The following is a 14,824-nucleotide window of genomic DNA, read 5'->3' on the forward strand; positions in this document are numbered from 1 at the left end:
TGAAAAGTAAAAAATGGAAAGTGCAAAATTTACAATAGATCATTAATATGCCAAGGATTACTTCACTTTGATAGTATATTAGGTGAATTATGACTTGCCACCACGATGTGGCTATTTATTTTAAAGATATATTTTAAATAGCCAAACTTCACATTTCATTCTGCAATAGGTAAATTCTACAATTAAATCCTCTATCTAAAAAGAAATCGAACTTCTGATAGAAAATAAAACACAAGCCAATTATAATTATTCATATCATTTATTTCAATCAATATACTCTCCCTCAGCTTTGATACAGAGTTTGGCATGGTCAATTCATTCGTTAAATGAGATTTTTATATCAGCTTTTGGGATACTGTTCAGGATCGTGGTTACTGCTGCTTGAATGTTTTCAGTGGTGTCGTATCGCTTTCCTTTCATCGGCAAATGAAGTCGGGGGAAGAGAAAGAAGTCACAGGATGCTAAATCAGGTGAATATGGCAAGTGATCCAACACACAAACTTGGTTTTTGCTCAAAAACTGTCTCACAATGTTCGAACGATGAGATGGCGCATCGTGCAAAAGTTACCAGCTGCCTGCATCACGATGTTCATGCCGTATGCGACGAATTCTCGCTATCAATCGCTTCAAAACTTCGAGATAATACTCACCATTAACCGTTTGGCCAGGCAGAACGAATTCTTTGTAGATAATACCCTTGGAATTATAGAAACAAATCAGCACCGTCTTTACTTTTGACTTCTCCAAGCGACTTTTTTCGAATGCCCCTCTTCTAGTGGTCTCCACTCAGCACTCTGGTGCATTGTTTCTGGCTCATACTCAAAACACCACATTTTTTCACCCGTAACAATCGTTTCAAGGAAGTTTGAGTCCTTATGAGTGGTTTTAATGAGGTCCTTGCAGTGTTCAATTTGATTTTTTGGTCGTCAGTCAACTTGGGGGGAAAACAAGTTGCGAATTCAATTTACGAAGGCCCAAACTCTCAGTCAAAATGTTGTGGGATTTTGGAATCCCCAATTCATCTTCAATCAATCTCACAGAGGATTTCGGGTTTTCTTTGATGAATCACGCACTTTTTGGATGTTAACTTCGCTCAGTCCAGTTTTTGGATGGCCCGGCTTTTCGTCGTCCTCAAATATCTCGTGACCACTTTGAAATCGCTTAAACCACTCTTAACCTTGAGTACGGGATAAGCATTTATCACCGTATGCTTTTTTGAAGCATTTCATGCATTTCAGTAAAACTTTTACCAAGTTTAACACAAAAGTCAATTGCAGCTCTGTTTGAAACTCATTTTCCGACCATTCGTCGAAACACGCTGTCACTCTTGGCACTATAATTAGGCTTCTAATGAAACAAATGCCATAAACACTAAAAAAGGTTGCCGCTTTTGACAACAAAAAGATACAACAGCTGGCGCCACTAGTTTCTTCTATTTTCGAAAAGTTTGGTTTCTATTTGGACAGAGGGCGTAAGACAGTATCTTGGCAGATGTGCCACATAAGAAATCATAAGATGTAGTTTCAACTGTACTGTTTAGGCTGCCCCTGAATGGGTGTAAAATGTTACATGATTGTGTCTAAAATATTTTCATAGTAGTTGTTTTAATATTTTAAAAGAATAAATAAATAGTGGATTAAGTAGTATAAACAGTGTATTGTCCTCCTACAATGAATTCTCAGACTCCATGGACGTGTCACAATAGTAATAATAAATGGCTATGCACACAGTATGAAAATGATACTCATGGCATCTAAGGTTAACTAAGTTTAATGACACCATTTTAGAATTCGGTATTTTGTCCAGTATAAACAAATGTTTTTCATGGGTTATCACTTAAATGTTTCATCTGCATTGGAGGAGAGAGAATATCCCTCTCCTCCCTTGCTTTTTACACACTTCATCCTACTTTGTGAGCTTTTGTGCTATTTTAGATAGTGGTATTCTAATTAGTGAATCAACCATTTATTAGTCCAAAACATTTTTCATTCAAGAGTTCAATATCATATGATAAATTTCAAAACAAGGGCTGATGCAGAGACCTTTATCACATTTCTTGCACACGACTGTTTTGGGTTTTTATGCACAAAATGTCTTTGAGTCCTCCCTCTTTCCAATCAGAAAAAGCACAGTAACTGGAAAATGTCTTATCTTTAAAGTTAATAATTACACGATAACTACTGTGATAAACTTTAATGAAAGTACATATATGTCATACATTGTATTCCTGTTCTTTGATTTGCTTGTTGTTTCTACACACTGATGATGCCATTATTTTCAGTATGATATATCTATACTTTATTAAAGTTTATTACTGTGGTTATCGTGTAATTTTGTTTTATGGAAAATGTCTTGCAGTCAAATGCAATAGACGTAGATCTTCCATCTTCAGATTTCTTGGTTGTAGAGTTCCTGCACTTCCATTGCATTTCACTGCTGCAAGACACTATCAGTGTTATTTGTCTTGATCATAACATCCTTATGAATTGAGGTCAACATATGCACATCATGCCATTTTTGGAAAGCAGTGCATCACACACACATTGACTCATGTTCATCCTTCTTTAGCTGTCCACAAATTTATGGCATAACTGTCCTACATGCATTTTTTTTTTTTTTCCAGCCAAATATTTGAACAAATTAGGACTTGCATAATAATTATCGACAAATAACATCCTATATTTAAATGTAGCTCCAGCGGTGTTATTACATCATTACCAGATACATGGAAGCCATGACACAATTTTGTGGCAAAATCAGAATAAACAATAAATGTATGTATAATATATAATAATCCAAAATGATTCTCTTGGAAGGGATGAACTGCCTAAATCTCAACCTGCCCTTCCAAACCACCATACCTTTATTTGTTCAAATTATCAAATCACACTTTTGTTGACTTTTCTTGTACAATCTCTCTCAGCTGTTTATTGTTGCCACAATGGATGTTATTCTTAAATTTTTAAATTGAAATTTCCAGAAACTGATCCTCAAGCCAATTCTGGATGCATAAAAGAGGCTACTGAGGCCTTCCAGGAAAATTCTAAAGAGCATGATTTAGCTGATTCAAGAAAGAGAAAATCTTCTGTAGAAAAGGTAGGACATTTTATTCTGGATAAAAATTGTTTCTCTCACTGAAATTTAGCACAATGCTCAACCAAGTATCTCTGAATTCATCCATTCATGGCAAGCAAGTTATGCAAACACGACTCAAAACTTATTAGTAGAATCCTGGGTAAATATTTTTGCACTATCAGTTTTCTATACAGATGGAAAACTGATAGCATAATGTTGAATTACTGAAGTTAATATTGTCAAAATTTATGGACCACCAATTTAATTTCAAGTTTTAAACCCTTTCTAATTTGCTCTTCATGTAACATGCTACTTCTGTTATCCCAATGTTGTGCCATGAGACGAAGAGTTATGTTTGCTTCATTTATTCGTAATGATCATTGTAACTCTACCATGCGAAGGTGGTCTGAAAAGTTCTCGGCCTCGGCAGTAGATGGCAACACTATTGGCACGATTTTTTTTTTTTTTTTTTTTTTTTCCTAAGTTGGTATATCTGTCATAAGTATCCATGTTAAATTGAGTCATTCTATCAAGTGGTTTGTTTTATACAGCTGTCTGAAGCAAAAGTATTGTCTGTATCTCCCTTGAAATGGATAAAATTGAGTATCGTGCGGTTATAAAATTCTTTGTAAAAGAAGGTTTAATGCCAAAAGAAGTTCAAAAAAGTTAATGGACACTTTTCTCCTTCGTTTTCAACAATGAAGAAGTGGGCTGCTGAGTTTAAACGTGGCTGTATCAGCCTTGAAGATGATTCGTATGAATGACGTCCAAAAAGTGTAACACCACCAGATATCATTGATCAAGTGCACGATGTGGTATTGGATGACCGGCGAGTCAAAGTGCGTAAAATTGCTGAGACTAAAGGCATTTCAAAAGAATCTGTAGGATATATTTTGCATGAAGAATTGCAAATGAAAAAGCTTTGCACAAGATGGATGCTGCACTTGCTCACAGCAGATCAAAAACGCATTTCATGAAAATCTCTGAACAGTGCTTGGAGCATTTTAACAAGAATAAAACTGATTTTGTGCATCTATTTATTACTATGGATGACACTTGGATTCACCAGAATCCAAACAGCAGTCAAAACAGTGGACAGAAGCTGGTTGGTCAGTGCCGAAGAAGGCAAAGTCTGTTTCATCAGCAGGGAAGGTCATGGCATTGGTGTTTTGGAATGTTAAAGGCATTTTGTTTATTAATTATCTTGAAAAGGGTAAAATAATAACCGGGGAATATTATTCCGGTGTTTTAACCGACTAGATGAAAAAATTCTTGAGAAAAGAGTTTGCAGAAGAAAAAAAAATCATCTTTCATCAGGACAATGCACCTGCCCACAAAAGTATTTTGGCAATGGGAAAATTAAGGGATCTGCACTATGAACTGTTGGAACATCCACCGTATTTCCCAAATTTGGCTCCCTCTGACTTCTATGTCTTCCCAAAATTAAAACTCTTTCTCGCTCGTCAGCGTTTTTCTTTGAATCAAGAGGAAATATTGTAGAGGGGTATTTTGCAGATCTTATTGAAAACCACTACAGGGATGGGATAATGGTGCTGGCGCATCACTAGAATAAATGTATTAGTCTTAAGGGAGATTATGTTGAAAAATAAAAATAATTTTGAAATTATAAATTCATTTTTTCATTGTTAGGCCAAGAACTTTTCAGACCACCCTCGTATATACAGTACTGTGAGTGGACCAAGAATTATATATTACTAAAAGCCTACTATTGAGAACTTTTTCCAAGTCAGTTCAAGCCTCCAATAAGCAAAATGATGGTCTCATACTAGATGGTGAAATACATGTTCCAATTAAAGACATTCACAGATATTAATGCCCAGGGATTCAAATGTTAATTGGAAAGCAGAGCTTCTATCAATTCATTCTGCCTTATTCCAAAGATAAGCAAGTGGGTTCAGATCCTGTGACTACCAGTGTAATAGAATTACAGGTATCCCTCAATGTTATCGCGTTAATCAAATCTAATAATCAATGGTAAAAATTACAATTCATCCATGTTCGATTACTGTATTAATTCGTTTTATATGGTACTCTTTTAGGAAAGATAAAAATGAATGCAAAGTAAATGTTTAATAAATGCTTGTACCTACATTATTTACTACAATTTTTTTTTTTTATCAAAAGTTTTCAAGAGTCGTTTGAACAGTTTTAGTTTTTTTCTTATCGGCATGAATTCTACGATAAAATGACTCTCTGGACCTCGGTAAACAAGCAATGAAACAAAGAATAAACACTGCAAATATAATACATGATGGTAAAAATTAAGTGGATATTGAATATTGAATCCAACATTATTTCATCGCTGAATAAAGAAACTAAAAGTTTCGCTGATGCAAGCGTAAGCAACCTTATGGGCAACTCGTAGTAAAGGTGGAGTAAGCTCCAGATCTCTTTCCTTAGTATTTTCCATAATATAAAACACATCTCCTAGAGGGCATGTATGATAAATAAGCCTTTGGCTCTCTATTTTAGTAATACATGATGGTTTATTTATTTTCAGTTACAATCTAGAAATTATTGAACAAAGAATAAAAAAAAAAAAAAAAAAAATTAAACCATACTATACTGACATCGGAAGTCACAGTATCTCTCAGATACAATTTACTGTCAAATATCTCAAACCTTTACATAACATGTGTTAAACCAAACTGACAGCAAAAAACAGTGCCGAATATCACTCGCAACATATGAAAGCACAGCTATGCAAGACCTCCAAGCTATACACTGAATTGTGTAAGAATATTTATATTAAACGTTTTGCATGTATCTGTCAGATCAGCTGCGAGCTCCGCAGGGTTAAAGGTGCATTAATCAAAACTCTTGCTGTGTATATCAAGGGATTGAAGCAATTAATTTCTCCGCGTTAAGCAAGGGATACCTGCCTGTATACTTGAATGGTAATAGCATTCAAGGAATGCATTTATGGAATATTTTAACAAAATAATGTGTTATCTATGTTTATCATGATAGCATCATACAAAAATTTGTACTTCTGAACTACTCATCTGTGTTCAGCAGATATTTATAAAAAGTTCTTGTTATTGAAATTCAGTAGACTTGATGATCAGTTTAATGACGTTTTTTTTTTTAATTAACAAATAATAAAACTGCATATAAAACAAGGAATTACTTGTGATGAATACCATCCCATAAAATCCTTGACAAGTCTAATCACTGATATGCCACAGTACTTGGTTATTCTATAGTGAAGGAGTGCTTCTTCCAACTAGTTCTTAAGAATAAATACCTTCAAAAATGTTGACATTCAGTAGGCCTCTTGAGAACCTTTCAACTCTGTCCTATACATTGCATGGTAGCAACTATTGGCATTTGCACATGTATTTTAAACTATGAATACATTTTGGCTATGTATGCACTAAGGCTAAATGCATACTAAAATCCTGTATCATTGTTTTATCTCATATTTAATATCTGGTTTCATATTTCTTTTAAAAATAACAGTTTCATTTAAATTACTAGTGCTGTCTTTATACTAACCATTATTGATCTTTGTTTTGGGCTGTTGTTGTACTGAGAGAAGTATAAATATTATTCAAATTGTGAACCTATCCAAACAAATCTACTCACCGAAAGAAATTACTATTTATGCTCTTTCTCTTCCCACATGTGAATAGTCAATTTCAAAACAGTCCTTTGTCTCGTATTTTATCTTGTAATTTCACAATGCCAAATTACTCATTCTGTAATTAGCAACAAAATTTGAATAATAATTTTGTTGCCATAGAGGCTCTTTGTCTGCTCGAAAGAATAGGGGATGTGTTGAATGACTGCAGTCCATTAAGGACTAAGCTCACCACTCCATAAAGAAGGAAGTGCTGTGCATTATAGGATATACTGGAATAATTTGATGTGACATCAACAATTTCTATATACAGATTGCCTAGTTTAAACATGTATTGCCTAGTATTAAACATGATATCAAAATTGGAGATGTTAATGTCAGCTCTTTGCTTTATGCGGATGATGTTATACTTCTAAATAAATCTGCTACAAGTCTGCAAAATTCTCTGACTAAATTGAATAGCTGTTGTAATAGATACGGTATGAAGGTCAGCAATAAAAAGACAAAGACAATGAAAATAGGCAGAATCATTGAAAATGTCAACTGTGTTGTGAATGGAGAACCTGTGGAACAAGTAAAACATTTCAGCTACTTAGGCACAATTTTTACTGAAGATGGTAAATTAAATATAGAAATAGACAACAGAATCAGCAAAGCTGGTATGGTGGGAAGTCAATTGAATAAATTCATATGGAATAAGAGAGAAATTAGTCGGAACACTAAATTAGCCGTATAAAAGACAGTGTTCAAACCAGTTTTACCTTATGGATCTGACAGCTGGGTCAGAAGTAAAACACTTGACCAAAGACTAGAGACTGCAGATATGAGAGTCCTGAGAAAGATTATAGGCGTGAACAGATGGCATCAATGGCAATATCATATTAAAAACGAGGATATTAGGAAAGAACTTGACATTGTCTGCATCCAGGAATGCGTTAGCAGAGCTAATCTCAGGTGGTATGGTCACCTAAACAGAATGGGCAAGAAAAGATTGGCAAAACAAGTATTCTCTACCAGGTTGGCAGCAAAATGACCCAGAGGAAGACCAAGATATAGGTGGATTGATACGGTACAAAGTGCCTTAGACAATAGAAATATAAGATCTGATAATGCTGGAGTCTTGACAAGTAACAGACTGATTTGGACGAAAATTGTAGATAGGAAGTTAGTAATGATATAAGTTTTTCATGTAGTACTATCATATCCTGTACATACCTTGTGGGTACATGGCAGGAATTTGATGATGATGATGAGATTGCCTAGTTGCTACTTCCTGTGCAAATTTTTCTTGCTTGCATTTGGTTAAAGGAGGAACACAAGAATAGAACTTCTGTTAATTTATAATTTACTTTTTGTGATCCAGTATATAATAATATGGTGATACACAATTTTGCTACTTGTATACAGAAATTTGACATGCCATCAAATGGAACATTTGCAGTTTAATATGTGATATATGTTATAGTTCAATATGTTATAGATTTGAAACAGTAGAACATGTTATTTACAGCTGTCCTCTTGCTCTTCATGTTTGGAACAGATTATGTAATGTGCTGGCTATTCTATTAGTGTGTTAAAAGATTATGCAAGCTATTGGCATGAATCTTGATAACGTTACCTGCACCAAACGTGTTTCTCCATGTCTAGTTTGTACTCTTACATGCAGCTATTTAATGTGCACAGAACACTGATTTCCTCTCCATATACTAATGGTTTAAGATCTGAGACCTCTGGTTGTGATGCTGTATTTCCTGACTGTAATTATATCCAATCAGATCCTGCTTGATTGCAGCAATTATACAGCAGAATTGCCAATTCAGCTGGTGCATATAAAAGAAAATCACTACTAAAAGTGTACTTTACACATGCTTATTAAGTTCTTTCCAGGCTGTCTTGTCTCCTGTGTATAATCCACATCCAGTGCTTTGTGAGGTTCTACAACTGTTTTACAAATTGAAGGTCCTTAATTTTGATATTCAGCTTTTCTAGATTCCCAGCCGCTTTGGAATTAAGGGAAATGAAACTGAAGCTACAGCGGCTAGGTCAGCTCATACGTTATCCAGACCACCAGTTTTAAGATGAAAGGTAAATAACACAATGGCAGAAAGCACTGGCAAATAAACTGCCCAGAATTCAGCATTGACAACCAAGACAACAGACTAACAGAAGAAAGTTTGCTGGACTCTGACCTATGCAGTCATCTTACACATTCTTATTTACTGAGGGCTGGTGTCCGACCATTTGTCATATTCTCTTGGAGTGCCAGCATTTACTTAATAAAGGAATGCATTTTTTTTTTTTTTTTACTACACTGGCCGAGCCATTGTAGTAAGTTTTAAGTTTTACTGCTTTATCTATGATGTTTTTATGTAGGGTAAAGAAACTGGACATGTGCAGAAACCTTTGATGGCCTTCATAAAATGTGATTTGATAATCTTAAGATTAGTCATTCTTTAGGAGCAATAATTCTCTGATTGTATATTTTGGTCAGGATTATGGCAGGAAGTAGAATGTAAACAACTATCAGTGTTGTATTTTTCTTCTCATGTATCTGTGAGAATATTTGGAAGTACTTAAAGATACAAAAATAGATGAAGCTTACCCTAAATTTGAAGATTTTTTGTTTTTCTCTTTTAATTTGAATTCACTGAAATCAAATTTCTTTGCTTTCTCTCTCAATACTACATTACAAGATTACTGATATCAATGTATTAGTTGCATTTTAATGTCCTCAAATCTTATTCATAGTGAACTTTTTTTTTTTATAATAAAGTAGATAAGACAGATGACCAATATTCTGAAATAATTTTTGTGCCAATGTATACTGCTGCATTTGGTTTCAGGAATTCTAAGTATCTAGCATATGCATTTTCTTTATTCAGGAACTAGAAAGAAGAAACTTACTCCAGAAACAGCTAGAAAAACAATCTCACAGAAAGAAGTTAAAGAAGACACTGCCAGTATAATGTTTATGCCTGTGTAAATATTTCATGAAATGATTTCAGCTAAGTTATTATATGTATGTATGTAGAATAAATTTCATACCCAAATTTAACTTTCATAGTTTTAGTCAGCAATGAAACTGAGCATCCACAGAATGTTTGCTAGTTTTTTTTAATTCCTGTATATAAAAATTATGCAACAGAAACTACCAAGAAATAAATGAAATAGTGTTGCACATGTGGAAATATAGCTTGAGCTGGTAGTGATTGATCATGTGTTGCAGTTTAAAACACTGTTTTTAATATATTGCTTTCTACTGTTTCTTTATCAGTTAATGGCAGCCACTGAACCTCCATTTACTGATTCATGATCACCAAGCCCACCACCATTTAAAGATTACTTTTTTCTGAAGTATATTACAAAGATTTTGTAGCATGCTCTACTGAATGAGGGTAGGTTGCTTGGAGAGGGAGATAGGACTCATTGAGGGAGACTACATGCACCAGCTATTATACTTATTCTTGAATTCATTCACACTGCTTGCACTCGCAACATCCAATGGCAGAAAAATCTCACCCTCATCCCTTTTGTAGCAGCATTCATTTTCAGCTTCCAAGGATGCCCTCTTGTCATTTCCCCACCCTCCATCAACTGAAATCCTATATGACCCTTTCAGAAGTTTGTAAGTCTCAATCATATCACTCGCCTTTCTCCTATTTGCAGTCTACAAATTCTCAATCTGTCTTCATATCAGTATTCCACAATCCTGATATCATTTTTAGCACTCTCTGCACTATATCAGAATCACAGCAGAAACCAGAAGACCAGACCTGTGCACAGTAGTCTAAGGTTTTAACAAGATCTTGTAAAGAGGCAAAATGACATCCTAATATTTATATGTGAACATTCGTTTCAGCATTGCAATTATCTTTTAAGTTGTATTTTGCAATCTCTGCTACATGGCCCCTGAACTTCAGCTTCTTATCTACTAATACTTTAAGATCCCTAGCCTCATCAGTTTCTTCTAGGTTAATCCCACCAATATAATACGACATTGGATATCTAATCATGCCGAAGTGAATGACTTTACATTTACTGACATTGAACTGACATCCGTTTTCCCATGCCCACAATTCCAGCATATTCAAATCATTCTGCAAGTACTGTATGTCGCTTGCTGAATCCTTTCCGATATCATTAATGTATAGATTGAATAACAGTGAACCAAGGGCTAATCCTTGTGGTACACTACTAGTTGCCTCAAATCTTGCAGACTCAGACCCCCCGGGTATACTACTTTTTGATATGTCAGTCAGCCATCCTCTTATCCACGCTAATATTCTATAATCCAGACCCATAATCTCCAATTTATGCAACAGTCTACCATGCTGTATTCTGTCAAAAGCCTTAGCAAAATCCAAAAGTATCATGGTGTAACCACCGTGTAGTTCAATGGTAACATGTTATAAAATGTGAGCAAGTTGCTGAAACATGACCTTCCCTTAGTAAACCCATATAGATAATGATGGTTGGTATACAAATGATCTGAGGTGAACAACTGTGTAGCAGAAAAGTGAGTGTATTGCCAGATATGATAATACAGAATTGAGGAGAATGATTGACATGATAAAAAGAACGTGTTGAAAGAGAAATCTGGCATTTATGGATAGAGAGAGCTGTGTGTAAAAGATGAGCTACATTTGAATTTGGGAGAGTGTGTTAGGACAGAGAAACTAGAGTTTCTGGAGGGGATGGTAGCAGTGAGTAAGGGGGGGGGGGGCACTTATGGGAATAATTACTTGGGAGATGGGAGAATTCCTGGTATACTGCAGAGTCAAATAGAATTGGGAGGGAATAAGTATAGAAATAGTAACAATGCATTGTTTCTTTATACAAATGCTAGGAGTATCTGGTTGCACTGATAGCCTCAGCCTTTCCATAGATTATTGGAATCAGTGAAACAGTTGATAGAAGATATCCCAACAGGAAAAGAAATAAAAATATATAGCATATTTCAGCATGATAGGAAAGGCAAATGGATTTATAGTGTTAGATAAGTGATGAGTTCAGACTTCTCACAGCGAAGGAAATGGCACAATCAGTTTTGAAAGTGTGAGGTATACTTTAGATACCTATAGCAACATCCCACTAAATATTTAGTGGGATGTTGCTATATGGTAAACCGAAGGCGATGAGTAAGAAATATTTAGGCAAATTGGTAAGAAACAACACACTAATAAGAGAATGGAATTCTTGATCAAATGTTTCAGGCAACATTAGTACAGGAAAGACTAGGATCGTGTTGGAAGGTAATAGAATATAAACAACACTGAGAAAGGATTACAAACTATTTTAATTCTTCTGATATCTCGTCTTAATCAAGAGACATCTTTAGGGAGTACAAACTAATACTTGTAATACACACACACACACACAAAGGCAACACAATACTAAATAAAATACATGGATATAAGACTGGTCTTATCTAGATATGGTGCCCTCTGTGGTGTCTGTAGGAATTGTAAATTGCAATCTCTAAGGATTAATGTTTCCCATCTTCCAAGTTCAAATGTAGCCACCCATCTTTTGCATACAGCTCTCTCCTAGCATCCATAAATTCCAGACTTCTCTTTCAATGCATTCTTTTTATCGTGTCAATCATTCACCTCAATTCTGTATTATCACATCTGGCAATACACTCACTATCTTCCCTCACTTTTCAACATTAACCTCAGATCATTTGTATACTAGCCATCATTATTATCTCGCCTCATTTTATTGCTGCTGACACTCTTCATTGTTCCTCCAGGCAAGCACTCTTCTAACTTTCTACTCTACATGCCACTGACAGAGAAGGCAGAAGAATGAGTTGATTCGTTTTTTTTTTATTGGAAAGGCATTGTTCTTTATGAATTTGTACCACGTGGTCAGATGGTAAACAAAACTTTCTCAAATCTAAAATCACTTTCAAAGGACATTGTTTCCAAACCATAGAGGAGATTCAGGAAAATGCAATAAGAGAACTGTGCACGATCACAGAAAGTGCATTCCAACAATGGAAGGAACATTGGGAATGGTGTATCACCAGTAGAGGGGACAGTGCTTAAAATGTTAGTTCAGTCTTTTTTTTTTTTTTTTTTTTTGAACACTCCTTGTATTTCATACATCACTATATATATACAGGGGTTCAAAAATCCACGTATAAACTTTGAGGGGAGGTAGAAAACATCAAAATCAACCATATTCACATAGGAAAATATGAAGACCGGAAATGCCACCTGAATGAGAAAGCCCCGAAATTGGGGCTTCCTCATTCAAGCTTTCGACATCGTACAAAGAACATGCATCGTTTTACGAACGCTGAGATGGCAGACATGCACCTCGTTTACTGGTTAGCTGATGGTAATGGACGAGCCACTGTATGAACGTATTGCGACAGGTACCCAAACAGAAGTGTACTGCATCACAATTTGTGTGACTATGGATCAATCAGGGATAGCAGGCATGATAGTGGACGGCCACGATTGATGCAAAATCCTACTACGGAAGAGGAAGTGTTGCATGTGATGGACAACAATCCAGAGACAAGCACACATGCTGTTGCCTCTGCTATAGGAGTATCTCGATCGTGTTTTGCACTCAGTCCTTACATCCATTTCATCTGCAACAGGTTCAGTTACTGATGGCCGAAGATTATCCTTGACGTGTGGAATTCGCGCAGTGGTTTCTACAGAAAAGTGCCGTAGACCAGGATTTTCCAACTTGTGTTTTTTTCATGGATGAAGCTTCATTTACCCACGAAGGGGTCTTCAATTGTAGTAATGGACGAGAGTGGACCCATGAGAACTTGCACGCTGTGCGATCACATGCTGCACAACAACAATGCTTCGCCATTAACACGTTGCTGCCAACTATGAGTATACTCGTATGACGCTTACTGCCGGCAACGAGATTACCGGTACTGACCTTGAAGTGAAAATGCTTGGCTTGTGGAGCTAGCAGCAAAAGTGTGTATACTCGTAGATGGTATATAAGCCTCACAAGCCAACTACGAATATACTGGTATATCGATTACCGCCGGCAATGAGATTACCTGTACTGACCTTGAAGTGAAATTGCTTGGCGTATGGGAACAAACTATGCCCGAGTAGCTTAGCAGCAAACGCGTTAATGTATGAACGCGTTTGGGCAGGTAATGTATGGGCAGGTACCGTCGCTGACTGTTTAGTCGGCTCATACCTGTTACCACCCTGATTGGACTCCCAGAAGTATCGGACCTTTCTGGAAGAAGTTCTGCCGGATTTACTGAACAATGTTCCGATGACTGTGTGTCGGCAGATGTGGTTCCAACAGGACAGACTCCAGTCCATTTTGGCATTTCTGTGCATCAGTATTTGGACAGGTCCTTTGGGGCTCGATGGATTCAGCATGGTGGACCTGTCGCATGGCCCCCCACGCTCACCTGATTTATCGAGCATTGATTTCTTTGTGAGGGATCCTTAAAGCCATGGTGTAAGAAATGCCTGTGACATGGACCTCGTGGCAAGAATCTCCATCGCTGCTGCTAACATCTGGGGAAACTCCAAGTATTTTCGGAAATGTATGGCAATCAGTGTGTTGTTGGTGTCAGCCATGCATCACTGCTAATGGTCATAACTTTGAGCAGCTGATATGAAACCATATTATGTATCCAACTACTATTGAATTGTTCAGTTATGCCTAATAAATTTTTTTACACTACTTACTGCCTTGTGTTATTTCTGTATCTTGGTGTCCCTGTTAGTACCTTCCAGTCGTGCTTTCTTATGTGAATATGGTTGATTTTGATGTTCTCTACCTTCCCTTAAAGTTTGTACATGGAATTTTGAACCACCCTGTATATATATATAGCGATGTATGAAATATAAATGTAAAGGGAAGTTTCTTGCATTCATATTTATTTAAATTAGGCTGATTTCTTAGGCTTTGACCAAAGCAAGATCCATAGTCATGATTGCAGATGTATTTTTTTATGTTCATCTATGTGAATGGTGACTGACTCTGTGCAAGAGTTATTTCTTTAGGAACCAGGCTATTTTTCCAGATGTATCCCAGACATAGGTATGCCTAAAATCTTTCAGAATAGATGGTCATGGATTGTGGGAAGATTATTTTTTTTTTTAATTTTGTAGGAACTGAAAGCATTGTGTGTATGGTTGAGTT

The 14,824-nt window shown here is 36.0% G+C and overlaps 1 protein-coding gene across 2 annotated transcripts in view; it reads left to right on the forward strand.

Annotated features, from left to right (window-relative positions):
- The window catches only part of LOC150096384 (non-homologous end-joining factor 1-like), a 128,151-nt gene extending 118,422 nt beyond the window's left edge, over nt 1-9,729 (forward strand). For both annotated transcript variants that reach the window (XM_090409201.1, XM_090409200.1), the window contains exons 7-8: nt 2,981-3,096; nt 9,562-9,729. In XM_090409201.1, coding sequence (XP_090265327.1) covers nt 2,981-3,096; nt 9,562-9,645 — 200 coding nt within the window. In that variant the 3' untranslated portion in view covers nt 9,646-9,729. The remainder of the gene's footprint in view (nt 1-2,980; nt 3,097-9,561) is intronic.
- The last annotated feature ends 5,095 nt before the right edge of the window (nt 9,730-14,824 follow it).

The sequence above is a fragment of the Typopeltis vanoorti genome, chromosome 19, assembly GCF_054136105.1.
Source record: "Typopeltis vanoorti isolate ZY-2024b chromosome 19, IOZ_Tvanoo_1.0, whole genome shotgun sequence".
NCBI classification, from domain to species: domain Eukaryota; kingdom Metazoa; phylum Arthropoda; class Arachnida; order Uropygi; family Thelyphonidae; genus Typopeltis; species Typopeltis vanoorti.